This window comes from Aspergillus nidulans, chromosome IV (assembly GCF_000011425.1).
Source record: "Aspergillus nidulans FGSC A4 chromosome IV".
Lineage (NCBI taxonomy): Eukaryota > Fungi > Ascomycota > Eurotiomycetes > Eurotiales > Aspergillaceae > Aspergillus > Aspergillus nidulans.
Window position 1 is genome coordinate 2,627,972 of NC_066260.1, and position 24,983 is coordinate 2,652,954.

At 54.4% G+C, this 24,983-nt stretch overlaps 11 protein-coding genes across 11 annotated transcripts, besides 1 other annotated feature; 3 read left to right on the forward strand and 8 right to left on the reverse strand.

Moving 5' to 3' along the window:
- Positions 1–24,983: part of a sequence feature (contig 1.132 1714..254738(1)) that runs on past both edges of the window.
- ANIA_11015 (uncharacterized protein) lies at positions 468–1,061 on the reverse strand (the record flags this gene model as incomplete). The annotated part of the gene is made up of 1 exon (XM_050612088.1): positions 468–1,061. The coding sequence occupies one exon, from the start codon at positions 1,059–1,061 to the stop codon at positions 468–470; it is 594 nt and encodes a 197-aa protein (XP_050468043.1).
- On the reverse strand, positions 1,956–5,408 carry ANIA_11010 (uncharacterized protein; the record flags this gene model as incomplete). Its single annotated transcript, XM_675961.2, has 3 exons — positions 1,956–4,155; positions 4,201–4,552; positions 4,598–5,408. The coding sequence occupies 3 exons, from the start codon at positions 5,406–5,408 to the stop codon at positions 1,956–1,958; spliced, it is 3,363 nt and encodes a 1,120-aa protein (XP_681053.2).
- On the reverse strand, positions 6,143–7,660 carry ANIA_07785 (uncharacterized protein). The gene is made up of 2 exons (XM_675962.2): positions 7,319–7,660; positions 6,143–7,269 (listed from the first exon to the last, which is right to left on the reverse strand). Exons 1-2 carry the CDS (start codon positions 7,532–7,534, stop codon positions 6,391–6,393), a joined length of 1,095 nt encoding a protein of 364 aa, XP_681054.1. The 5' UTR covers positions 7,535–7,660; the 3' UTR covers positions 6,143–6,390.
- ANIA_07786 (uncharacterized protein) lies at positions 8,646–9,166 on the reverse strand (the record flags this gene model as incomplete). Its single annotated transcript, XM_675963.1, has 2 exons — positions 8,646–9,001; positions 9,079–9,166. 2 exons carry the CDS (start codon positions 9,164–9,166, stop codon positions 8,646–8,648), a joined length of 444 nt encoding a protein of 147 aa, XP_681055.1.
- Positions 9,390–10,638, reverse strand: ANIA_07787 (uncharacterized protein; the record flags this gene model as incomplete). Its single annotated transcript, XM_675964.1, has 5 exons — positions 9,390–9,559; positions 9,606–9,737; positions 9,805–9,908; positions 9,944–10,384; positions 10,457–10,638. The coding sequence occupies 5 exons, from the start codon at positions 10,636–10,638 to the stop codon at positions 9,390–9,392; spliced, it is 1,029 nt and encodes a 342-aa protein (XP_681056.1).
- ANIA_07788 (uncharacterized protein) lies at positions 10,988–12,715 on the forward strand (the record flags this gene model as incomplete). The annotated part of the gene is made up of 3 exons (XM_675965.1): positions 10,988–12,282; positions 12,329–12,611; positions 12,692–12,715. 3 exons carry the CDS (start codon positions 10,988–10,990, stop codon positions 12,713–12,715), a joined length of 1,602 nt encoding a protein of 533 aa, XP_681057.1.
- ANIA_07789 (CocE/NonD family hydrolase) lies at positions 12,966–14,732 on the reverse strand (the record flags this gene model as incomplete). Its single annotated transcript, XM_675966.1, has 1 exon — positions 12,966–14,732. The coding sequence occupies one exon, from the start codon at positions 14,730–14,732 to the stop codon at positions 12,966–12,968; it is 1,767 nt and encodes a 588-aa protein (XP_681058.1).
- Positions 15,018–16,600, forward strand: ANIA_07790 (uncharacterized protein; the record flags this gene model as incomplete). The annotated part of the gene is made up of 2 exons (XM_675967.1): positions 15,018–15,150; positions 15,210–16,600. 2 exons carry the CDS (start codon positions 15,018–15,020, stop codon positions 16,598–16,600), a joined length of 1,524 nt encoding a protein of 507 aa, XP_681059.1.
- On the reverse strand, positions 16,593–18,120 carry ANIA_11016 (putative malic acid transport protein). Its single transcript, XM_050612089.1, has 2 exons — positions 16,960–18,120; positions 16,593–16,900 (listed from the first exon to the last, which is right to left on the reverse strand). The coding sequence occupies exons 1-2, from the start codon at positions 17,920–17,922 to the stop codon at positions 16,697–16,699; spliced, it is 1,167 nt and encodes a 388-aa protein (XP_050468044.1). The 5' UTR covers positions 17,923–18,120; the 3' UTR covers positions 16,593–16,696.
- ANIA_11011 (inorganic phosphate transporter) lies at positions 18,664–20,507 on the reverse strand (the record flags this gene model as incomplete). Its single annotated transcript, XM_050612090.1, has 4 exons — positions 18,664–18,846; positions 18,915–19,086; positions 19,136–20,381; positions 20,432–20,507. 4 exons carry the CDS (start codon positions 20,505–20,507, stop codon positions 18,664–18,666), a joined length of 1,677 nt encoding a protein of 558 aa, XP_050468045.1.
- On the forward strand, positions 22,900–24,944 carry ANIA_07792 (uncharacterized protein). Its single transcript, XM_675969.2, has one exon. It carries the CDS (start codon positions 22,901–22,903, stop codon positions 24,755–24,757), a length of 1,857 nt encoding a protein of 618 aa, XP_681061.1. The 5' UTR covers position 22,900; the 3' UTR covers positions 24,758–24,944.

The following is a 24,983-nucleotide window of genomic DNA, read 5'->3' on the forward strand; positions in this document are numbered from 1 at the left end:
AGACAATCGGTCACGAGGTACACCATATCATGCATTTTCTTCCTTTCTGGACACCTATACCCATTTTGTTTATGCCGTTTGACGGCCGAATGATTATCATGTTAACACGTTTTCACGAATTACTTCTGTCTTGCATATGGATGTACATATCGTCAGTAGCGAAGAGCTTGGTGATGTTATTTGTTTTTCTTGGTGAGATTTTTCAAAGCGAACTTTTTGACCCTGCTTAGCCTTATTGCGAGGATCTGGATGATTGCTCGCAAACTTCAGAAGCTTTTATTATAAAACTCCCCTTTCAAGCCTCGGCGCAGAAGAGAGTGTACGTATCCCTTCCGCACCGAGTAGAATGGGTACATTCAGCGCGAATATAGGCTCCGTGTTGTGTACATGTCCTTATAGAAGATTAGCAAGCCTTCAAGGAGACCTATACACCTTCTGCCTTCGAAACACCACAAGTAATTACATTCTCAGAGCGAAGACCGAAACACAACCCCATCTCTCTTCGCATTCCACGTCGCAATCGCATCCATCAGTGGTGGACTCAACGCATCATAATTCTCAAGCCCCAAACTCTTCAGTCTCTCCCTCACACCCGGAACAAGCTCCGGGTCCAGTCCCTGCCCAATCAAACTGCTCACAAAACCGGCGAATTGCACCCCTTGCCATCCCTCCTTCCCGCCCCCCTCGGACAGCTCAACGTGCACAAAGTCCAATCCCTTAAATGGGTGCTCAACTTCGATCCGTCCGTAGAGGTGCACGCCACACTCCTTACATGCGTAGCGCTGAATCGGAGCGTTCTTGTCGATGATAGCGAGTTTGGAGGCGTTGGCAGTTACGCTCAAAGCGGAGGTTGGGACGACGCCCACGACAGAGAAGATGCTGCCTTTGGGCTTCCAGCACTTAGAGCACCCGCACGCGTGGTTGTGCAGGACATCGGAGGTCAGTGTGATTTCGACTTTGTTGGAGGCGCAGTGGCAGTAGAGTTTTCCGCCGGGAAAGTTGGGTTTTCCTTGGCTGATGCCGTTGTCTAGAAGGGGATGGAGCGGGAGAGAGGAGGACATCGTGCTCTTATTCTGATTGGTGGACTGAAGAAGTATGAGTGGTCAAAGATGGTCAAGGCAAGGGACCCCGTTAGATGGTGCAACTCGACTATATATACTCTGTCCTCACCCAGGATGGATGCATCCTTGAAGCTGCACCTCCAATTCTACCAGAAGGAGAGGAGAAGAGGGGAGTCTCCTCACGATCTCACGAATCAGTGCGAGAGCTCCAGGTAACCCCTCACGAGGGGAATAATCCCGCCAGCTGATACCATCCATGCCACGGACCTCGACATCAGTCCCAGTGAGGTCAGCATTGGAGACCTGACAGAAAAAGACTCTGTGCCGCTGTTTGCTCTCCGCTAGGCGCGGCAGGGCATCGGAAGGCTTCCCGGGCTGATCCACCACGAAACAAATACAACTGCTTTCCCGATTTGGAGTACAAATGCGAGATTGCGTTGGAAGCGGGGCCGAAATTCTAGCGTGCCTAGGCGCATGGAAGAAATACTTTGCTGCAGCTGGATGTGTGCCTGGGCCTTTTTCTTCTGGGGTTGGGATCTTGACTCTGCAGACTAAACAGACTGAAGTCAGCGTGCGATAACCCCGATACTTCACGACTCCTTCAGGTATACTTACTTTTGAGGTAGCCAGTCAAACATACCTTTTCAGAACCCTGTAAACTAGTGACAGTAACAAGATAAATCTCTCTGCCTCCTTATCACGCTGCTGTTTTCCCCGGCAGATGCAAGATATGGAGAAGGTTGAGCGATGAGGTTATCTACCCCAACTAGATAAAAGAATGCTTGTATTGCTACTAGAAATTGCTAATCAAGAAGTTGCAAGTATGTCCCAGAAGTTAAGTTCCACGATTCAATATCTAATACGTCCCGTTTCCCCTACAAAGGAAGAAACCAGTCAAGACTCGAACTCCACAACCTTGCTGACAACTTTATCATCCGAGCCTGCGGCGGTACGTTGACCGCTACTGCTTTCTTGATGAGAGTCTTTGTCATCCAAGAGAGATACATCATCCTTTCCGCGGATATTAACAACCTCCGCTCCTTCCAACAGATCCCGATCCGTTTCCCGAACGCTGCGCCGCTCAGGATCGGCACCGTAAGCGCCTGCACCCCAGGATGAAATCCCACCAACAATGGCTGGGGCGGTGCCATGATGGCCGTCGTCGTCCTCATCATCTTCGTCATCATCGTCGCGATTAAGGGCATTGCGTTCCAGCTCGCGCTGGGCCTCGTCCATCCGCTTCTTCACCTCGGCTGCCATGCGGATTCCGTCAGTGACAATATTATCCAAAACGCCACGGAGTCCCCGGTTTGGTGGGACGATGCCACCGGAGGCGCCTGCGACTGTGGGGCCAGAAGATGTTGGCTGTTGTTTGGCAGCTCCAATGTTAGAGAATGTTGTGAGGTTTGAGGACAGGGACGGGAGTTGCGCGGCGGCCGCGCCTTGCTCGGAAAGATGGAAGGACTGGGGGAAGTAATTGTCGAAGAACTGCTCTAGTAATTCGTCTGCTAGAACAACCATCCGGAAAGTGGGAAGGGTGATATGCAGAGGGTTGTTGGGGTCGAGAGCCGGATTTGCCGCCTCAGATGTGCTTCGAGCACGCTTGCGTTCTGTTGGCTCCAAGGAAGGCGTCCCGGGCGTTTCACCCTCAGGGCTTGGGGTTGACTCGGATTTTACCTCGTCGTCACCCACGTCTATCAAATCCTCCTCATCATCTCCAATACTGAACGAGTTGAGGTTGTCCGTTGTTTCGGCTAATTTTTCAGCTTCTAATGTCTTTTTGGTAGGGTCGGCATATTCAAAGCAGCGCCGTATGAAGGAGCTCACACTTCCCAGAAACCGCTCGCCCGTGCTGAGTTTATCTTCTTCTTTGCCTGGCATTAAATTTTCAGTGCTCTGACTGGGGGTGATGGTTCCGTCGAATCCCCGCCGGGAGAGAAAGAGCAGCGCTTCTGACATTCGAAGAATACCCTCTCTATCAACCTTGCCATCCCCGTTGTCGTCATAAAGGTCAAAAAAATAAGTGATATTGTTCATAATATCTCGCGGCCCTTTCAGACGTGCAATGCCGTTGACAACATCCTGCAGACTTAAGCCATCATCTGGGTCAGTTGACCACTTGCGAAACAAGCGCTGCATGAATTCATGGTCGGCCGGCGACGGCCGTTTGTTCATGGTAGGTCTTCCCAGTCCTCGGAAGCTGCCCGAGTCGGATTGCTTTCGGGAGGGACCTGGAGAATCAGCTATAGCCCATTTTGCGGTTGCGGCGAGGAACTCTCGGAAGGCATTGTAATCCATATGAGTTGGGCTAGGACCAAGGCCCACACGGCCAACTTCACGGTCCACCGACGGTCCAATAACAGAAACGCGTTGCGACTTCTTTCTCTCCTGCCGCTTCTTCTCCTCCTCGATAACCTTTTGCCTTTGCTGGTAGTCATAGAGAACTTCGTAATAGCGGTCATAGATTGCTCCTAAATCGTCTGAACTCAATTTCTTGCTTTCAGGGCCGAGATTTCGTATCGATGTGCGCTTAGCAAAGCTTTCGATATTCTCTAAAACTGCATCTTTGTGCTTCTCACGCTGTTCGGTGATGGTCTGATGAGTGATTTGAGAGAACTCTTTGAAAGCGACCACCATCAACTCCTGGAACCGCGTGATAGCTCTGAGCTTTGGATTCTCGGACCGTGGATGAGCCGACTCGTCAAGGCGTGAAAAGTAGGATTTTAAGACTGAAATAAAAGACCCGTCATCCTGAACGTCAAGAAGTTCCTCCCCGTTGATGCGGAGAATTGCTAATCCGACCTGGAAGAGCACTTTCGGTCCTTCCAAGAAGAAAACATCGAGGACTCTAAAGGCAAACACCAGGGGCATGGAGTTGATATACAAAGAAAGGAACCAGGGAAGAGAGACCACAGACAGCTGGACATCAGATTTGTTCAGATGGTCCCAAAGAATCGGCATAGTCTTCTCAACAAGCGACTCAAACACCTTCTGGTCAAGCAATGTGCCATACATGGTGGTCGAGTAATATCCCGGCACTAAACGGTCGCACAGAACAGAGAGTAGAAAGAAGGCTTGGGCTTCTGACATGTATCTAGTCTGGTTAGACTTCGGTCTGACAAGGGATGCGGCATCTTACATCAATAATGCTGCGACAACAATGTTCATTGCTTGACAGTAGCCAATCTCAGCGTTCGTCCAACTGTAGGCAGTCAAGACTCTTCGAAGACGACCTATGCCTTCCTCGCTCTGGAAGCCCGCATACTCGGGTAAGCTGCGATTCAAGTCTTTCTCTATCTCGTCGATCGCCAACGACTCCTGGCCTTCGAATTTCGCTAAAGTCTGCTCGTAAAGTTTCGGCGACCGCAGCCGCAGGTTCAGTGAACCGGAGGCCACCTCCCAGATCTCGCCCCGAAGCCGGTTGGGGAGACCAACGCGTATGAGTTTATGGAAGGTAGGTTGCCGGATTAACGTAGCATTGCGGCCATTTTCTACAATCTTAGTTCATGCCCAAGATGACACAAAAGGACGCGTACCTCGGAAATATTCTCCCCAGAGCCTCATCTTGCTCCGATCCCTGAGTTTGCGGGCATCACCCGGATAGCGAAACAGCATTCCCAGTCCGGCATCCGGGGGTGGCCTCGCTTCAGGGTCATCAGCTGACTGGGCCTTTGACTTGGCGCCCGACAGGAGATACTCGGAATAGCAGTCATTTACCACCAAACGCAGGTTCTCAATCTCCTTCATAGATTCGCGTAAGTTCTTCTTCAAACCATCGCAGAATCGTTCGCAGGCCTGCCTGCTCCCGACCAGCTCGATGGTAAACCTCTGGGGTGTGAATCCAGGCGCCTGCTGTTTGCCCAGCGCTCCATTCCAGGTGGTCAAGGCTAGAGAAAAAATATGGCTCTGACTGTTCAACCGCTCCACCCGGCGAATCGAACACAGAGGGATTGTAAATCCATTGCCAGACGGCCCGGTACCGTTCGTCTGGCCAGCCCAATATGTCGAAGTGGCTAGAGTGGCAGAAGGAAGGAAGCTGGTGGGCTGTGTCGAGAAGCAGAGAAATCGTTCGCTCAGATGCAGTCTACCCGCATATCGATTGCCACCGCGGTCGATGTTCTTCGATTGGGCGCCGGAAGCAGAAGACGATGTGTGCGATACAGGGAGTATGAGCTCAGCTGTAATTTCTTGCAACGGATTTTGCGAGTCAGGAAGTCGGAATTGCTGGCGGAAGAGGGATGATTTCGAAGGGTTTCGGTCGGAGGATGAGGTGAGGTTTGGGATGGTGAAGTTGGCCGGGTCAATGAAGGACTGAGCTTTCTGAACCAGCGACGTCCACTGCATCATCTTGGCAGGAGTATGGATACGGCGTTGGCCGGTCAGTAGAGAGAACGGAGGAAAAGCGAGTGTACTCGAGGTAGCTGAACCTCAGCTCGGGATGCGCGGAGCCGCTGAAGCTTGGGGCGTCTCAGAGCAGCGCTAAGAATGGACGAGAGCCGACGGAGTGTCAGCGCAGTTCAGACCATTGTATAGTTCAGCGCAACATGATTATACCGGGCCGGTGAGAGGTACGGCGCCAGGAGTGGTGGTGGTGGAGTGGAAGAGGGGAATGCAGTGTTGACTCGTTTGAGCTAATCGTCCCTGGCAGGCAGGCATCCGCAAATACTCTCACGTGATGTTTTGTCTTTACTACCAACTAACAATGACCCTCTTTTACACATTATGCAGCATTCTACTAAGGAAAATTTATACTTTGACCGAATGATAAGCTAACAACCATGAAGTTCAGTTTAAGGACGCACTAGCTAGTTATGCAACTGTGGCTTGACCATAAGATACATTACTCCTGGTCATCTTATAAGATGACCGTCAGCTACCGTAGTCTGCCTCCACATTAATGTAATGGACAGGCCGAAGAGACTTTAGCGGCGCGCGCTGATACTGAGCGCTTATTGATTATCCATGGGTAGCCGTCGTGGATGTTGCACGTCAATTCCACTGCAACCTGCCCATCGTATTTACAAAGGACTTTCAGCGCGCATTTGAGTTAGAGTCAGGGAGAGTTGCAAGAGCGCCACACAAAGCAGATTACGTCAGTGAGATTTGGTCACTTTAAACAAGGAAATGTATAGGGAATGGCAAAGGCGTAAGAATAGCAGACTTTGAAAGGAGAACAGAACAAAGTCACGTCTGATAACAAATCCAGACCGTCACACTTCTTGTTCCTAGTTCATATACCTAAAGCTCTTCCCGTCCAGCAGCCGGAGCCTGGCCTCCTTTCCCATGCTGTTTGGCAATAGCCAGCTCATGGCAGCCTCAACGTGATCCATCAAACCTTGTCAGCATTCTGCTCAACGATTGGCTCATCGTCGTTGTATGCCGGAGGAAGGTCCTCAACAGGCTCGGCCATCAGACCCTGCTTCTCAGAAACCGATCCCTCTTCGTTGGTTTCCTTGCGCGAAGAGCGGCGGTAACGCTGCCACATGAAGATGGCGAGCTGGCCCACAAGCATACCCACGGCGCTGGCGGCCAGACCGGCCAAGACTCCGAGGATGGCCGGGACAACAATGAAGCGCACAACGCGGTGCAGGGTCCGTTCCCAAGTCTTGTGGAACTTATCGTGGAAGTGTGGGGGAGGAGGGTGAGGGCCGTGGTGGCCGTGATGACGGTGAGGCTCGCCACCAGACTCGTGGCGGTCAAAGTCGCCGGGGGGTGGCAGGAAAGGAGGAGGCGGGTGCGGGGCCCCAGAAGCGTCGGCACAGCCCTGTCCCTTGAACATGCCAATGATGCGCTCCTTGGCCGCAGCGAACATGGCCCTGATACGGTGGACCAAGAAACGTCGCAGGCACCGAGCGTTTCCGCCGCACTGCTCCCAAGATTCACGATCGGCGGTCACCTCGATATTGGTTCCGGCCATGTAGAGCGTACCCTCAACGTCATGGATAAGGGTGATGGCAATCGTGTCCAGGGGAACCGGGTAGCCATCAAGATCGAGAACGGTGAATCGAACCTCGACCATATCGAAGGGCTCCTGGGGGGGAGACGGGATGGGCATCAATTCGACGGCGTAGCCCAGTGGGACGGGCTCGGATTCTTCGCCATCACGCACGCGACGCTGGACGGCCGAGATCTGTGACGGAGGAGCCGGAGGGAAAATCTGACGGTCGTTGGCTAGAAGGAGGCCATCATCGACGGTGAATTTCAGAGACTGGTATTGTTAGTAGGGATTCACAAAGATATCTGATAGAGAAACCTACCAGAGAAGTCTCGTCGCCACTTTGAATGGCAAGTGGACAACCGGTGCAGAGCAGGTCGACCTGCTGCTGCTGAGCCGCCTGGGCCTCAAGCGGATTAAGACGGGCGACATCGTCGGGCATGACAAAGCCGTCTGCGCCGATTTCGGGGACGACAAGCAAAGCGCTAGCGCTGGAGAGCGCAAGGGCGCTTCCCAAGAGAAACGAGCGTAGGGTCATAGCGATCAGAGATTAGAAACAAACATGGAAAGAAAAGAAGAGAGAGAGAAAGACAGAAGTGGGAGGATCGTGTTCAAGCAGATGATCCGGAGGCCTCACGTAGATCACAAGGTGTTGGTAAGGTCGAAGGCGGCAGAAGAGATAGAAGAAGTGGAAGAGGCGGATGGGGGCAAGATAATCGTTCTGTCTGGGGGGATGGCAGCAAGGCTGACGCAACCGCTAGTCCATATTTGGTTTGGCGTGTATATAAGTGGGGCGCTGACGACTACAATATCACAATGTCCATGTCAGTTCGATTAAACCCAACCGTTAGCAACACCCGCAAGGCAGGCGGCAAATCGGCACTTTGAATGCTTAGCGTCAAGAATGTGTGGATATGCAAGTATCTGCAGAGTGTTCGTTGTCAAGCGCTGGATGCGGCCTGTTTATATTTATATCCGAATCGCGGGAGATTGGCCGCTAGCCGTTTTGGGACATATGGCCTCCTCTCGGCATTTCGTCACATGATTCTCATCACATGTGGGATGAGATGGATTGTTCTCACCGCGGGTGGCCGGAATGGCCTGCCCTCTCTAAACAACTAGCTTACTAAATAATGACTAATTGAGGTCAAACCCCAGGGGCAGGCGGTACTGAAGGGCAGTATGCTCCGACATCACATGACCGTCTCGCGCATTCAGGAAACAGTAGAGCCTCAGAGAACATTTGAACGTATCAGAGCAGATATCAGAGCCGATACCTCCTCAGTTGACAGTGTAGAGACCAGTTTGCGCAAGCCAGTGAGTGTACCAAAATAAATTGATAGTCTAAAAGTGAAAATCGTTATCTATATCTCGCTATTTATCGTTTTATAGAATGATGAGATATATAATCAAATATATAACTAGATATATAATTATGGGAAATGCCAACGATATCCACAGAGGTGACACGCTAAGATTGGGTCTGACGTCGGCAGGACTTTACCAAAGTATATGTTTGATCCACAAGATTTTCCTGGATTTTCTTCTCTTTTTCCCTTTTCCAGCGCATCAGTATCTGGCCATGGGGAGTACGGCAATGCTGGATCTATGAAGAAAACCAGGACCGGGCTAGGTGAGCGTCTCAGACTTCAGTACACCAGGAAAGCATCCCTTTCACCCTGCTCTCTCCAGGTTGCGAGCACATTCTTGATCGTGTTCGCTGTGGCCTCTGCATACCCTGGCGGCGGAGGGTCCGTAGGCGCCGTTGCTGGATCTCCCATAACCCAGGCGACAGGTTCCGGGCAGTAGCTCTGGTACCTCTCCTTGAGCTGCTGGACGAACTCTGGGGCGTAACCACGACCAAATACCACTGCTCGCGGGGGTCGGCTGTAGTCGTGCGTGCCCACGTCGTTCGGACTGGTAACAGCAGGCTGGGGGTCCTGGCCTGAGAGGAGAAGCGGAAGCTCAGCGTGCACTGCCTCAGGAGAGGCGATGAAATGGATGACTGTGCTGTTGTTAGTCTGGCCAAACCGGATCGAAGACGAGGGGAGGGGAGGAGGGGCTGAGCCCAGCCCACCATACCCTCGTATTCTGGGCGGAGAACTTCGGAGACGGGCTTGCCGACTTCGACTCTACGGCCGCAGAGGATAACGGGGATCGATTCAGCCATTTGGAGGGAACTAGGCGAGAGCTAGGCGAGAGCTAGGTGAGAGTCAGGTGAGAGGTAGGTGAGAGGTAGGTGAGAGTGGAAGCAGTGGATGGGAGATGTGAGATGTTGGATTTGCAGCTACAGCTATATATGTCATCTCTCGCTCTTCCGCAACAGTGCTAGCTTGATATTCCTTCAGCCCACTCTACACTTAGTCTAGAACCTATCACATGGAACGCCTACACTAAGCACGGGCCTCGAGATACGGAATCCCCGTCAGCTTGAATCCCCTGTCGGTCAACTGCACCGGCTTGCGCGGCTTCTTCCGGTCATAAGGGTCCAACTCTCCATTGCGATGCACAGGCAGATCGACAACGTGCATCGCGTTCGGCCAGTGAGTGGTCATTTTGGTTTCTAGACGGTCAGTAAAGAGCGACTGCCGTGAATACGACGAGCATACCTTCAAACGCCATCTTCTTGGTCTGGAGCTGTTTCGTTGTCGCGTCTTCGACGGGCATGTAGCAGGTGTATACGGCGAACCGCGGCTGCGAGGTCTTGGAGGAGAGGTTATAGTGCGGCGTGCGCGAGTCCCCTGGCCTAAGTCAGTGGTCTCGAAGTGGGAGGAGAAGAGGACGGAGAATGCCTGGTGGAATACGTACAGAGCAGGAGATCACCAGGCTCAGCTGTGAGCTTGATCCACTCACAGCCCTTGTCCCTGAGCCACTGCAGTCCGGCGTCGGTGAACCCGTACCACTCTTTCGTCCTATGCAGTATCATATTAAACGCATCAATACCTACGAGGAATAGACAGATCGTTCGTACCAGGACCAGATCCGCTCCTCATCCTTGAACGCCTCATGGAACTCCTCACTCAGAAGATGCGCCCCTTTACAGACGATCAAACCTCCGTCGTCAGGCCCGTTCGGCAACAGATTGACCAGACCCTGCAGACACCGGAACCCGGGTTTCTCGGGATCCTGATCCTGATGCGGCCAGGGCTTGTTTGGCTTGATGTCTGTCCTGTTTGGGAACCCGATATTGACCGAGTCAAAGGAGACGATCAGGTCGGGCGTATCATAGACCTTTTCAAAGGCTGCGATCACGCCAGGCTCTTGGCGCACCGCCCAGGTAAAGGATTCATGGGAGATCGCGTAGCCGAGACACATGCCCTTCTCGTTGATATCGGGCAGGTGGTCTTTGTGGATGGTCGATGGGTCGTGCCGGTTGAAACCCAGGCCGCTGACTCGTTAGTTTACTGATGGAAGTGTGGATAGTGGGATAGTATGGGATAAATAAGAAAAAAGGGCTTACAATTCCTCCAACCAGTCGTAGATCTCGTCTGCGTACTTGAGCGCGCGGTCTCTGGGGACGGCACCCTTGACAACTGCAAAGCCATTCCTTAGGAGGTCGTCGCGGAAGTCGCCATAGTGGACGTCAGTGCCGTGTGAGAAGATGCGGCCGGGAAGAGCGGTAGTCATCGTAGTTGTCGACATGGTTGGTCTCAGGTCAAGTCGAACTGGATGTATGCTCAGTGTTTGGCAACGCTCCTGACTTTCGTTTATATCCATGCGACGGGCATTGCCACCACCGGTTCGGCTCGGCTGGCGGTTCGGCTAGGATTAGGGCTGGCAGGAGTCAAAGCATGACGCTATCCCAGAGGGTTCTGCTCGCCCTATTCGGAAGAGTGGGCGCGCAGGCAGACGTGGGGGTGGAGCCGAAATAGTGCCGTCTCAACAACATCGCGGGGACAGCGCGGGGAGGGTCTCTAGATCTCCAGATCTCTACCGGGACAACGCTGGAGAGATCGTATGGGAGGTACCTATGCCAGACCTAGGCAACCACATGGAGCACAAACGCAAGCGGCTCTCGTACGCATGCAATTTCTGCCGCCAGAGGAAGACGCGGTGCGATGAAGAACATCCCTCATGCCGCAACTGCCGGGTCGCCGGGGTGCAGTGCATCACAACTGACAAGCGTCATGCCGGGGTGATAGTGACCAGCCGGCGACGGATCAGTTCAAGTCCCAGTACGAGCACGGCTCTGAGCACAGCTACGGGCGCGGCGGCGACGCCCGTAGAGAAAACGGTCCTCAGAACGCCTGTCTCTCTGAGCCAAGCGTCTCCACTGCCTGCAGCAAGCCCAGGGCTGCGGCCGCCGACACAATGCTGGGACCGGACTGGCTGGCGCAGCGGACGGCTGCCCATGATGCCGCGGTTCCTAGGAGGGTGTATGTTTGAGATCATGACCGAATGGCTGGACCTCGCCTTCTATCGACTCCGAATCCCTGCCCCGTACCCTGCGCCGGCTCAGTTAGCCGCGTCGGCGTCTGTACCGGTGTCGGTACTGCAGTCTGCGCCAGATCTGCCGCCGGGTCAGGAAAGGCGGATATTGAGCGAGAGGTTCCTGCAGACTGTCTGCTCGGTGTTTCCGTTCGTGAGCGCGAGCGAGGTGTACAGCCTCTGCGACCCCCGCACTGACACTGCATGGCCAGTCTCTGGGCAGGCACTGGCCTACTTGATTGCGGCCACCGCGCTCATGGCAGGGTATGCGCAGCCCCAGTCAGCACCGGCAGTCTACCTCAGCTACTGCAACAGCCTGCTCGGCCACATGGTGGCCGAGCGGAGCCGGCAGGCTGTGCAGGCCATCCTGCTCCTGGCCATCGCCCTACGGAGCTGTGACCAGATCGCCTGGGCTTGGGACATTCTCGGCTTGGGCGTATCAATGGCACAGTCAATCGGCATCAACCAGACCCACTCAGAACCCGATTCGACATGGTGGTGTCTGTACGTGTTTGAGAAGATCCTCGCCTTCGAGAGCGGACGTGCCTCAATGATATGGGACCGCGAGCTATTGCGCCCTGTCCAAGTAGCCGAGGAGGACGAGCCGGGCAAAAGGTACAGGCAGGCGTGCATCAGCCTCGCCAACATGCTGCACGAGCTTCAGGATCGGGCAGCGGGTGCATGGCGGAGAGAGGAGTGGTTGCCACAAACTGTCGATGAGGCCATCAAAGAGAAGGTTCACACTGGAGGAGAGCTGGCGACTCTCCTTGAGGAGTGGTGGGAATGTCTACCGGCTGAATATCGCACCGGGCCATTCTCTCAGCAGTCGGCCTTTTTGACGTTCTATTATCGCTACGCGTGAGTAAACTTCACAGAGAGGCCACCCAACGCTGACCACCGGCAGACTCATCCTCCTCAATCGGAGCGTCCTGTTAATTGAGAAGTCAGAGATCCGCGAGGTCACTGACCGCTACGCCTCTGGCAAGCCATGGCAGCATCGCCTCATCAACGGGGCAGGGGTCTGCGTCGAGGCGGCCAGAGAGATGGTCAAGCTGACCGTCGCCATGGTCGACTCTGGATGCCCGACCTATCTGACGGCGTTGACTTCACCCCTCAGCGCAGTCTATGCCCTGGCCGTGCACATCTTTAGAGAGAGAAATTCTCTTCTCGTCCGGTCTGATTTCGAGGTACGTCTTTACTTTGCTTCTTTGCTTCTGGACCTACTGAATCTAACATGACCAGCTCATGAAAGCCGCCATGGAAGTAGTACGACAGTATTACCGCCGCCTGAACGGCGCTCAACGGGTGGAAGACCTTCTCTCTGCCCTAGAAACGTACATGGCCGACTGTCTAGATGGACAGCTCCCGCCGGCATTCGGGAGCGGGAGCATAGAGAGCTCATCCTGGAGTGATCGGGACCTACAGCTAGCCTGGGGCCCATCGGCTCTCGACTGGGCAGGCTGGGACTGGAACGATCTGAGCCATCTGTTTGAGAACGGGGAGTAGATCGTAGTATATTAGGTACCTATGGTAGATCTAAGCTAAACAAACGGTAGCACCAGATGACTGTCGTACTCGCCGCCAACATGGACAAAGTGGCGTCCCTTATTCCGGATATGGTCAGAGGTCCCAAAATTTGATATCCCCTGGTAGTGCCCGGCAATCCTCAGCTGCAGGCTTTCGCCGGCTTCGTACTCGACCCCCATGGCCCAGATGCCGATCTCTAGGCGTACGACCGTGCCCGGCGGGATCTTCTCCTCGCGCTCGTGCGGGTGGAACGGCCAGTTGGGGTGCATGGACCTGCTCTGGTCAATGGCGCGGTGAGAGGCGCGCAGGATGCCTGTTGGGCCTTGATAGAGGATGACCTCTGTACGTTTGTCGGTCGGGATTTCGGCAATCGATGAGACTGGGAGCCCCTTCCACGGGATATTGAGGTTGAACATCAGCTCACCTGACACAGACAGTTTGCTCAGGACGAGAAAAACGTCCATGTCGTCATGCTCGTCGCAATTCATGTAAAGCACGGCCTTGGGGATACCGACCAGCTGCGTGCGTTCTGGGAAGGTGTAGGTAAACTTGGCCATCGACGAGGGCTCTTCGGAATTATAGGACACTGTACCGGAGGCAGACGAGGGGCTGTCTAGGAGCAATCTGCCGTCTGCGTTCAGATACGCTTTTCGATAGACGGTCCGTGGCAGAGGGAAGTCCGGCTCGACGATGCCAGCCAATGGACTGCTCTCGCCGTACTTCAGCACTGCCATGCGTACGCGTGGTGTAGCCTCCCAGCCATTCTCGATCCCCTTCAGATACCGGTCGAAGAAGCTCAGAAGCTCCTTGTTGGCCTCTGGATTCCCCCACAGATCGAACCACTCCTGGTAGGGATGCCAGCGCAGCCATTTATGCTTCGACTGCACCTCCAGCCAGCCTCGAATCGCGCCCATCCCGTGCATAGTGTTCGTCCAGGTACCAGTAATGTATGTAGGGATCGTAATCTTCTTCATATCGGGCCTCTTATCGTTCCACCAGGCGCAAGCGAGCGGGTGTTGCTGGTACATCTGGCGAAAACTCTCCATGCCGTTTCGACCGCGCAGCATGTACTTGACGATCAGCCGGTCAAACAAGTCGCCCCCGTAGATGCCACCACGCGCAAACTGCTCGCGGTAAAGGTCGCCACAGCCTTCCCAGGGGGCGATGGCCTTGAGGGATGGAGGCTGCAGTGCCGCAATAAACCACTGGATGATGGCCAGATGCGAATTGCCGGCGAGACCGACGCTGCCGCTGCACCACTCTTGCTGTGCAATCCATTCGATCACATCGTATCCATCTTCTGCCTCCTGTGTGCCCATGATAGCCATGACGCCTTCTGAATCGAACGCGCCTCGAGAGTCGACATTGACGATCGCGTACCCATGCTGCACAAACTCTGCCGGATCAGGCGCCTCGAACTTCTCCAGCCCGCTGAGAGTCCCATCGGGGATACCGAGATTCCACGGCGTCATCAGACGCAGCGAGTCGATCCCGTTGAATTTCTTGCCAAAGGGACTCCAGCAGACAATTGCAGGGACAGGAGCGGATGAAGCAGGGCCGGGACGGTAAATATCAGCGTACAGGGTGCACCCGTCGCGCACGGCAATGGCCACATCATGGTCAACCTGGATCTCGCAGGGGAGCGCTCGCCTGCCCGGTGCGGTCTGGTAACCTTTGGGGAAAATCTCGGAATGCGAGTTGAGGCCTCGGTAGCCCGCGTACCCTATCTCCGGGGCCTTGAGCTCCTCGAGGGGAACGTCGACTTCGAACTGAACTGGCATGTTGTTCCTGTCATCTAGTATGAGCAGGTATAGGGTATTCATAATATAAAGGCTCCATGTTATAGCAGACTTGCCCACCGGCTCGGCTGGCGGTTAGGGTCGGTTCGGGTCCCGGCTCCACGACGCCACGTTTGGGAGAAAGCCATCCCCACGGGGAATGGGGATCAGATATTCTGAACCTAGGGATTCAACGCGTCGTGTCAAGTGGAGACATTTAAAGCCCTCTTGCCCAAGGCCCACTGTGTACTGAACGCATAACCCCTATCCAGCACCACCGCGTACGCCATGAACAAGACTGAGGTCAACCACGAAGAGGTCATCCCTAAGGACCTGAAGCTACATGGAGCCCCTGGAGATGTCGAGCTTCTTCGAGGAAGCGACACAATCTTGATTCCCACTCCGTCGCTGGATCCCAAAGGTTAGGCCTGCCTCTGATCCGTTCACAATCCCCAAGCTTCGTTTGTGGCTGACTTACAGACCCCCTCCGCCTCCCTCCCTGGCGCAAATGGATCTTGCTCGTCCTCGTTTCTGCATACAGTTGCACCTCCGTCGTGCTCTGCTCCGGCATGGGCCCAATCTTCTCTGTCATCCAGGCGCAGTACCCTGGGGAGGAAGACCGCGCAAATGACCTGCTCACATACCCGACACTGTTCATGGGAATTGGGAACTTGATCAGCATGCCGTTTGCTCTCAGTGTCGGGCGTCGACCTGTGTTCCTGGCGTCCATGGTCCTGCTTGTCGCTACGGGTGTATGGTGTGCGTGCTCGCAGAGTCTTGGGAGCCATATTGCCGGCCGTAACATCATGTCTTTGGCTGCAGGTCAGAGCGAGGCCTTATCGCCGGCGATCGTCCAGGAGATCCATTTCTTACACGAGCGTGGCCGGAAGCTCGCGTGGTTTATCTTTATCCAGAATGTCGTGGCCGGGGTGTTCTTCGTTGTTTCGACGTACATGGTTTCGGCGTGGGGATGGCGCTGGTGGTATGGCTTTTTCACTATCATGAACGCCGCTGTCTTCGCTTTATCGGTGATCTTCGTGTCTGAGTCGCGCTTTGCACGGTCCCCTGAGGACATGAAGGGAGAACCTGCAGCCACCCCGAGCTCAGATAGCGAGACAGAGCAATATACTCCCCGGACATGGCGGCATGACCTGTCCCTCTGCGTAGTCAAACCGCGCTGGAGCATCATCCCCACCTTCTACAAGCACGTCCTGCAGGGTCTTTGCATCCCTATCACCCTCTGGTTGCTGCTCCTCAATGGCGCCTTCTTGGGCGTCTACGTCTTCCAGTCAGCCACCTTCTCCACGATACTCCTCGCCCCGCCATACAGCTTCGCATTCACCTCGCTGGGCTCCGTTCAGGCAGGCCAGATTGTCAGCTGCATCATCTTTCTCCCGCTCCTCGGCTACGGCAGTGACATGACCATCCGCGCATTCACGAAACGTAACCGAGGCCTCTACAGGCCTGAGTTCCGCTTGCCGGTGATTGGCATTCCGGCTACAGTCGGTGTGATCTGCGGCATCATCTACGGACAGGCAGGGTCGTTCCCCGAGAGATGGAACGCGAGTGCCATCGTGGTTGGATATAATGCGAGTTTCTTCGCCTTTCTCGGCGCAAATATCGTGGGTATTACCTATGCGGTCGATAGCTTCCCATTACGCGCCGAGCCCTTCCTCGTTGTTATCTGTGCCGGGCGTGGACTTATCTCGTTTGGCTTGAGTTATGCGACTTTGCCGGCCGTGAGGAGCATAGGGTATGACATGACAATGGTCGTAGAGATGGTGATCTGTGCTGCACTGGCTTTGGGAGCTATCCCCATGTTCTTTTTTGGGCCGAGGATTCGAGAGTTGGCCAAGGGATGGGTGGGTTAATGAACGTGATATAATCAGTGATAGAAGTAAACTGTATATACACAGAGTATACTGTTTTTACAGCTGCTCATCTGGCAAGAATGGATTTTATGTACATCAAACAGTCTGATGCTCGCTCTTGGGAACTCTCCAACCCTTTTCCAGTCCCAACAGCTTTCCGGTTACGATGCCCTTGATAGTGAAGAGGTTCATTACAGCCCACAAGATGACCAGCATCAGCAACAATGCCGTCGACCACACATCGAACGCAGGTGAGTTCATCAACTTGCCCAGCTGCACTGCCCCGTTGGTATATACACCCTGTGCGAGTATGTTAGAGTTACCAGATCCAGAGGGGGAAAAAGAACCTCCCGACTCACCCATGGAAAAATAAGTGACCACGCACTCAGCGAAAACGCCGCATTTCTCAACCCCCCTGACTGCACATTTAGCGTATACACAATGCTCAGTATAGCCAAAATCCACCAGAACGTGCCAAATCCCCACGCCATCAACCCGGCAAACTGGCTGACCGCGGCAATCGGCGCTGCCGATGTTTCTGTCAGTAAAGAGCCCCTGTTGTACGCGCCGAAGCTGTGCTGGACGGCAGTGCCTAGTATCTGCAGCGCAAAGCTCGCCTGTCCAAAGGGCCCGCACAGGACCATGTCCTGGTACGCCTCGCCGTACCGCGGGTACTTCCGGTCGAAGTGGTGGTAGACAATGCAGGCGTCGATGCAGGTGGCCAGCCCAAGGCCTGCCCCGAGCTCCATGTAGGAGACGATGATGGCGGGGACGCGAAGTCGTGCGCTCAGGCTGCTGCTCTCACAGATGACGCCGCCGCCAGCCGCAGATGTGAGGATTGATATCACGGGCAGGAGGAAAGTGGGGGGCATATGTTCTATCCCGGACGGCTGCATCTTCAGCTGAGAGTAGGGCACGCCAATGACCGAGCATAAAGACAGAAATGTCGAGATCCACCAGAGCACATAAGCGGCCATCTCGGCGCCGCCATTATACTGCAGCGAGATCATCTGGATGATGGAAGTGAAGGCGATGGGGACGCTCGCCAGGCACGAGGCCTCGACGACGTTGTGGCGAATCTCACGGACGACATGTTGGGGGTGAAGAATAATCCGAGCAACGTAGATACCGAGGAAGAGCCCAAGTAAGACGATCGCATAGATCCAGACGATTTTGGCAAGGATGGGGAGGGCACCGAACTGGTAGTGCAGCTGGTGCAGGATGACGGCGAGAATGCTTGTGCCCTGGGGGATCAGAAACCACGAGGAGGTGAAATTGTACACAGCCAGAGAGAGTGGACGGGACGGGGCTTGGTCATTCATTTTGATTTTGTCTATTCCATCTTAGAAACAGGTGCAGTGGAATAGTAAGTATATAAGGACTGACGATCGAGTGATGTCATCTATCGCGGGCTCCACAGGGCTTGCAGGCAACAAGCACTAGGAACAAATCAAGCAAGAGTATACTCCTTCATCTCTTCTGGAACGCCCATCTCCTGTGGTGCATGGTCTCCGATCGTATGCCAGCTGGGCTTGCTTCTCACAAAAATATGGCCCTCCACTTCTGGTACCGCGTCCTGGTCCTGGACCGTCACTGCAACCAGGCCAACTTCATCTGGTTTGCCATCGTACACCATTGAGACCGGGGAATGGCACGAGCCACAGACTGTCCGTGTCGCAAAGGTCGACAGGCGCAGCTCAATAAGGTCGTCAGCTCGAGTCCATTGGAAATGCTCACGCTTGACGTTAGTGAACGGGGCAAAGGGGGCGCCGTGGACGAGCTGACAGGTACGGCAGTAGCAGTACGACAACCCGTAGAGAGGGCCGGTGGTCCGGTAACGAGTCTTACCGCAGAAACAGTTGCCAGTGACGGTCGACATGATGGTGAATCGTGGATGAGTAAGATAGATGTAGTAGTTTTGTGACGAAAGAGGGATTAGGGTTCCCTAATATTCACAACACTATTCGTGACATCATACGTCCCTTCTAAGCAAGGCCATTCTACATGTTGCTTCGGTCATTGGTCATATCAGAAGCAAACCACTAGTATACAGCCTTAAGGTGTCAGGATGCAGGCCACCGCGGCGCATTGAGTATCAAACCCATCAGCATTCCCGCCAACAACGCCGTCACCGGCACTGTGATGATCCAACCAAAGTAGATCCACACTACTAGACGCATGTTGATGCAGCGCCAGTCGCCGTTGGCCAGGCCGACTCCGATTGATGCGCCCGCAATGCATTGTGTCTATACTTGTTAGTCTTTTCTTTCTCTTTCTCTTCTAATCCACTCAGAAAGCGAGAGAGCAGACATACCGTCGACACCGGCAGCCGGAGTCTTGTCGCCATCAGGATCGTCATGGCGCTGCTGAGCTCCATGCAGAACCCGCGCGAGGGCGACATGAGGGTGAGCCGATTGCCCAGGTTACGCATGAGATGGTACCCATAGGTCAGCAGGCCCAGGACGATGGCACCGCCGCCAAAAGCCCTACTGCCCATTAGCACTGCATACCACCGTTCCTAGACGGCGCACTTACAATACCCAGGTCGGCACCGGCACCTCGTCCGCGATGTTCCCGTTCTGCCACACCAGGTAGGTGGTCGCGAACGGGGCAATGGCGTTGGCAACGTCGTTGGCCCCGTGGACGAATGAGGCCGTGGCTGCCGTCAGAATCTGCAGGGAACTGTACATATATTCTGCCCTATTGTCGTATCTGGCTGCGCGGGCGTGCATATCTTGGATGTCCCAGGTGAGCACGGTCTGCCGCTTTTGCGCCTGGATTACGTCCTGCTCTAGACCACGATACAAAACGCGCTGGACATACCACCAAATCACCGGCCAGCTGGTCCACGGTCCAGCCGGCCGCGGTGGGACCCCTTCGACGCGTGACGTTGTTGTCCCCTCCAGCCGCTCAGGGTCGTTGTAGCCGTCGGCCGACTGAATCGACTGGAGGAGCGACTCTGAGGCGCGAAGACACTTGAGCTCCTCCTGCGTCAGGTGGCCGCGGTAGTAGTCCTTAATATTTAGACTGCTTCGACCGGGCGGTGGAGGGCTGGGGAGTGGCCGCGAGAGCAGGAACGGACCGCGCCATGCATCGTGCCATTTCAGCTGCCAGTCTTCAATCATGACACGGCGCCAGAGGTACGGAAGCAGGAAGAGGATTTCGAGGAGGGTGCAGCCAGTCGCAACAGTGACGACGGCGACCGAGACCTGCATCGCGCTCAGCTCGACGTCCAGCTGGATCCCCTTCCAGACGACGAGCATGGTCAGACCCGCGATGGTGACGAACGTGTAGATTGGGATCGATAATAGGGCTCGATGCACAGCGTACTTGCTCGAAAGCACGAGGTGCCTGGTGATAAGGAACATGATTGCCCCCAGAGCACCTGCAATGCCCGGCGCAACCCCCCATGCGGCAAAGACCTGCGCGACCCCGTTCCAGCCCCAGTGGATGTTCTTGATCCCCACCGACGCGGTCCCTGCCCCAACAAGGCCCCCGATGATGGAATGCGTCGTGCTCACAGGGAGTCCGGCTCGTGTGGCGACGGTCAGGAAGAGCGAGGACCCGATAATGGCACACATCATGGCGAGCATCAGCACCGCCGGTTCGGCGTCGTACAAGTGCGGATCGATGATCCTCTCTCGGACAGTCTCAGCCACACGAGAGCCGACGCTGATCGATCCGGCGAGCTCCATGCAAGCGGCGATCAGCATCGCCTGCTTGAGTGTCAGAGACCGGGAGGAGACCGAGGAGGCAAACGAGTTAGCGACATCGTTGGCACCTAATTTGGTCAGCGGCTGACCGTCTATCCTTAAAACGAGGCTGACATACCGATATTCCAGGCGTCGAGGAATGCAAAGATCGTGGTTACCGCAAAGATATAGTCATACTGGTGGAGGACTGCCATAGATGGTGATGGTCTATAGGCACAGGTTAGGGTTCAGCCAGAGAAAGCCCTTGACAAGCATGATGATTGTCGAGTCTTCACGAGAAACATGACAAGATGGAGGGATATCCGGCGGAGCAGTTCAATTTGACTTTTAAGAGACATCATTGTCTGATGCAAAGGCAATAAGACCGCCCAGGGCAGATTGCCCGATAACATTGATTGCCTTCCTGTCTTGTCTGGACATGGTATATCCACCATCGGCAGCGCCACGTGCGCCAATCTGGCCCTAGCACTGGCTTGTCTCGGGGCTGGGCCCCAAGAACTAGACAGAGCACACGTGCAGAACCAATACCAAGCACTGGTTTCTTGTCGTTGACTCTCAGGCCAAGCAGTCAACTCAGCAAGGCATATCATATAGTACGGCGTCATACTATTGAGAATAGACCGTGTCAGTCCCGCGCTACCCGCCCCCCAGCTCTCGTGACCAATATGCCGAGCGAACGCTCGACCGCGGCGACAGTGACCAGGACCTCCGTATATATTGGACTGCAGAGTACGGGATCTCCAGTACTAGGCCCACCGTTCGAATTAGGCTGGCCGGCTGTTCTTTGCTCTCTCGCGATGCGGGAGCGCACGGGCTGAAGGATTGGGTCGACTCGTGCGAATAGTAATGGGGATTTGATCCATCTCCTGGGAGTAGAGTCTATATTCCTTAGTCTTCCTATCAAGTATTTAGAACAGAGAGGGTATAGCGGCTTGTGTTGCTATTCTTGGATGTGACTTGTCCTCTGAGGAGGTTTCGCGCAGTGCCACTACGGTGAGACTTGTATAAACGATGAGGACAAGACTACAGCAAGAACGTATGGCAGAGTATATGCGCCGATCTCCCAGTATCAGGAATCAATCAGCAACGTCTGCGATGACAGGATCTCGTTTCAGGTCATGAGCGCACAGCAGCTCCTGCACCGTCTACTGTGCGGGCGCGACCTGGGAGTTACGGATACTTACTAGGACCGTCAATTGGGTTTGCAGCTAATCTATCCAATACCAGGAAATATTGCAGTAACTTCTGCACGACACGATCCTGAACGGGCATCGGCGTGCATTAAGCACGGATCTACTGCGGAATTAGATGCAAAGAAAGGCCACTGCATGGGTTCTCACCCAAGCGCGATGCTGGTAACCCTAAATCGACCGACCCGTCTGGTCCATCATCATTAATTATTGCTCTTGCAGTATGGAGACCAACAGCTTTGGAGACTCGAGTTCGAGTTTTGTAAAGGAGCGTAGGTAAGAAATGAGAACTATCAACACATACAAGGTGAAGCGGTGGCAACTCTAATAGTATATGAACAGCACGCTTACGCTCTGACCTCGCTAGTCGTAAACGTCGCCTATACTGTCTGTTTCTCTAGCATACCGACCGATCTGAACTCGTCTTGGACGGCACTGCGTGTATTCGCGGTTGTATAGATGTTTGCAAGACTGGTGAGCCAGAGCCAGTCTGTTGAATCTGGGCATTTAATCACTAAAATCGAAAGCATGCCTCCAGACTGGCCAGGTGGACGGCTAAGACTAGCGAATTGGAAGCGCAGTATTAGCCTCCTACGAAAGACGCAGTCAATCGGTACCCAGCCGGTCCTGTGCGAACGCAGACGAGAATGCAAATGGAGAAGCCTCTCGATCCTCTACCTAGTTCAGGCTTATCCTGTTGTTTAGGTTATGGTCTTCGGTTATTGTTTAAACCATAAATCATGTCGCACCTCCATCATATCCCATCTCTAACCGCTCCCCCTCGGCGGGCTTGGTTTTCCACCGCAAACAGTCAGCTACCTTGTGTTCACGCCCTTAACTGCGGCAGTCCAGGGTCTGCAAGTGAGACTGGCATTGAACTTGATTGATCAGATTCAAACGTCCTTGATGTGGTGGAGGCAGACGCTTTGCGTTCCATGGACAAGATACGACTCGACAGATTTGCCAGTAAGCGAGCACTCCAGGCTACAACGTGGAGTTAGCTACTCAAATGCAGCCCAAAAGAGACAATTAACCGGCACAGCCGACGACAAAAGGACAGCAGTAGAGCAACTAGCTGCGCGAGAGAGAAACTGTGAACGAGACTGAGTGGACCCTTGCGATCCAAAGACGGCAATGTCGCATGCGCCTTCTCATGGACAAGGAGCAAACCCTTTCCATTGTGAACACAGATAGACACTCAGGGAATGACTGCCTAACCATTGACCCACAGTCTGAGACATTCCGAGGTGGTTCCGCCGGCAAGCACTGGAAGGGATATTGTGCTGCCTGCCAGCCCTACGCCCGGTGGGTCTCCTGCTTAATATCTGGTGGTATATTACTTATTAAATGGTATCTCCTCTGCCTGAAGAGCGATGCCGCAGTTTCCGTGCATTGTCATGAAACTCACCTCAGTTTTCTCTCTGGCTGCCGCTGGCCTGAGCAGCGCAACTCCACTCTTCATCGACATCACCCCCCGAGCCCTCCCAAATGCACCCGACGGATACGCTCCGGTCAATGTCACCTGTCCGGCTGTGAGACCGTCGATCCGGAGTGCAGCAAGTCTGTCGCCAAACGAGACGAAATGGCTAGAGCCTCGTCGCAAGGAGATCATCTCGCCAATGAAAAATCTCCTCACTCGGTTGAATATTTCTGATTTCGATGCGGCGGCCTATCTTGACCGGGTATCTGCCAACTCCTCCAATATCCCTACCGTCGGGATCGCGGTCTCAGGGGGCGGATACCGGGCCATGCTGAACGGGGCTGGAGCCCTCAAGGCCTTTGATAGTCGGACAGCAAACTCGACGGCCGAGAGCCAGCTCGGCGGGCTTCTCCAGTCAGCGACGTATCTCTCAGCTCTCAGTGGAGGCGGCTGGTTGGTCGGGTCTGTCTTCATCAACAACTTCACCACTATCGATGCACTTCAATCCAGCGATCGGATCTGGGATCTGCGGACCAATGTCCTCGAAGGGCCGAATGTCAAACACTTTCAGCTCCTGTCTACGGCAGAGTACTGGAGCGACCTGGTAGAAGCAGTTCACTCAAGGAAGCACGCCGGCTTCAACACTTCCATCACCGACTACTGGGGACGGGCGCTCTCGTACCAGTTCATTAACGCGTCAGACGGCGGGCCCAGCTACACTTGGTCGTCCATTGCGTTGATGGATAACTTTAAGAACGGCCAGGTCCCGCTGCCCCTTCTCGTAGCCGACGGCCGGAATCCAGGGGAATTGGTGGTCGGGTCGAACTCGACAGTGTATGAGTTTAGCCCGTGGGAGTTTGGCACTTTTGACCCGGCCATCTATGCCTTTGCGCCACTCGAATATCTCGGCTCCGACTTTACGGCGAATGGATCCTGTGTGAGGGGATTCGATAATGCCGGGTTCGTTATGGGCACCTCGTCTAGCCTCTTCAATCAGGGGCTACTCCGCCTGAATAGCACGTCTATCCCCGAGACCTTTAAGAAGGCGCTCGCGTCGATCCTTGAAGCAGTTGGGCAGGCAAACGAAGATATCGCCAGCTACCCGAATCCCTTCAAGGGCTATCAGGGCAGCACCGCGGCCATTTCAGCCATCAGCGAGCTCAACATCGTTGACGGCGGCGAAGACGGCCAAAACATCCCCTTTCACCCACTCATTCAGCCGGCCAGACAGGTAGACGTCATCTTCGCGATCGACTCGACGGCCAACATTCACAACTGGCCGAATGGGAAGAGCCTGGTTCGGACGTACGAGCGCAGCCTGAACTCGACCGGCGTTGGCAATGGGACGGTCTTCCCAACGATCCCAGACACCAACACCTTCATAAATCTGGGCTTGAATCAGCGGCCGACTTTCTTCGGATGCGATGCGAAGAATCTGACCGGCCCTGCACCGTTGATCGTCTACCTTCCCAATGCACCGTACACGCACATGTCGAATACCTCCACATTTGACCTGAGCTACAGCTATGCCGACCGCGACGCCATGATCCTAAACGGGTACAATGTCGCCACACGCGGAAACGGAACAGTGGATAGGCAGTGGCCTGCGTGCGTGGGGTGCGCGATTCTTAGCCGGTCTGCGAATAGGACGGGGACCTCGCTGCCCGATGCTTGCACGCAGTGCTTTCAGAACTACTGCTGGAATGGCACAATTGATAGTCGCCAGCCACAAGATTATGCGCCTGCACTCATGATCAAGACGAGTGCAGCGGGGACGATCAGGCCTTGGGGGTTTTCAGTGCTGCTATTGGCTCTGTTGACTTGGACGTGGTAGTGGGGGAGAAGATGGTCACTGGCGTGAGAAACACTCTGGCAGGGACAGGGGAACTATTGGATAAAATCAATAGAACTATATAGAAAGCGGTTGGTCAGCTATTGACGCTCAGACGCTAGTAGTCAAGTCTTAGCAGGGTGCTGCTGGTCTACGCAGAACTCTCACGGTGTCTATGGCCAAGGAATCATATTTGACTGTATATCAGGCGCAGGAATAGTGAAACGGA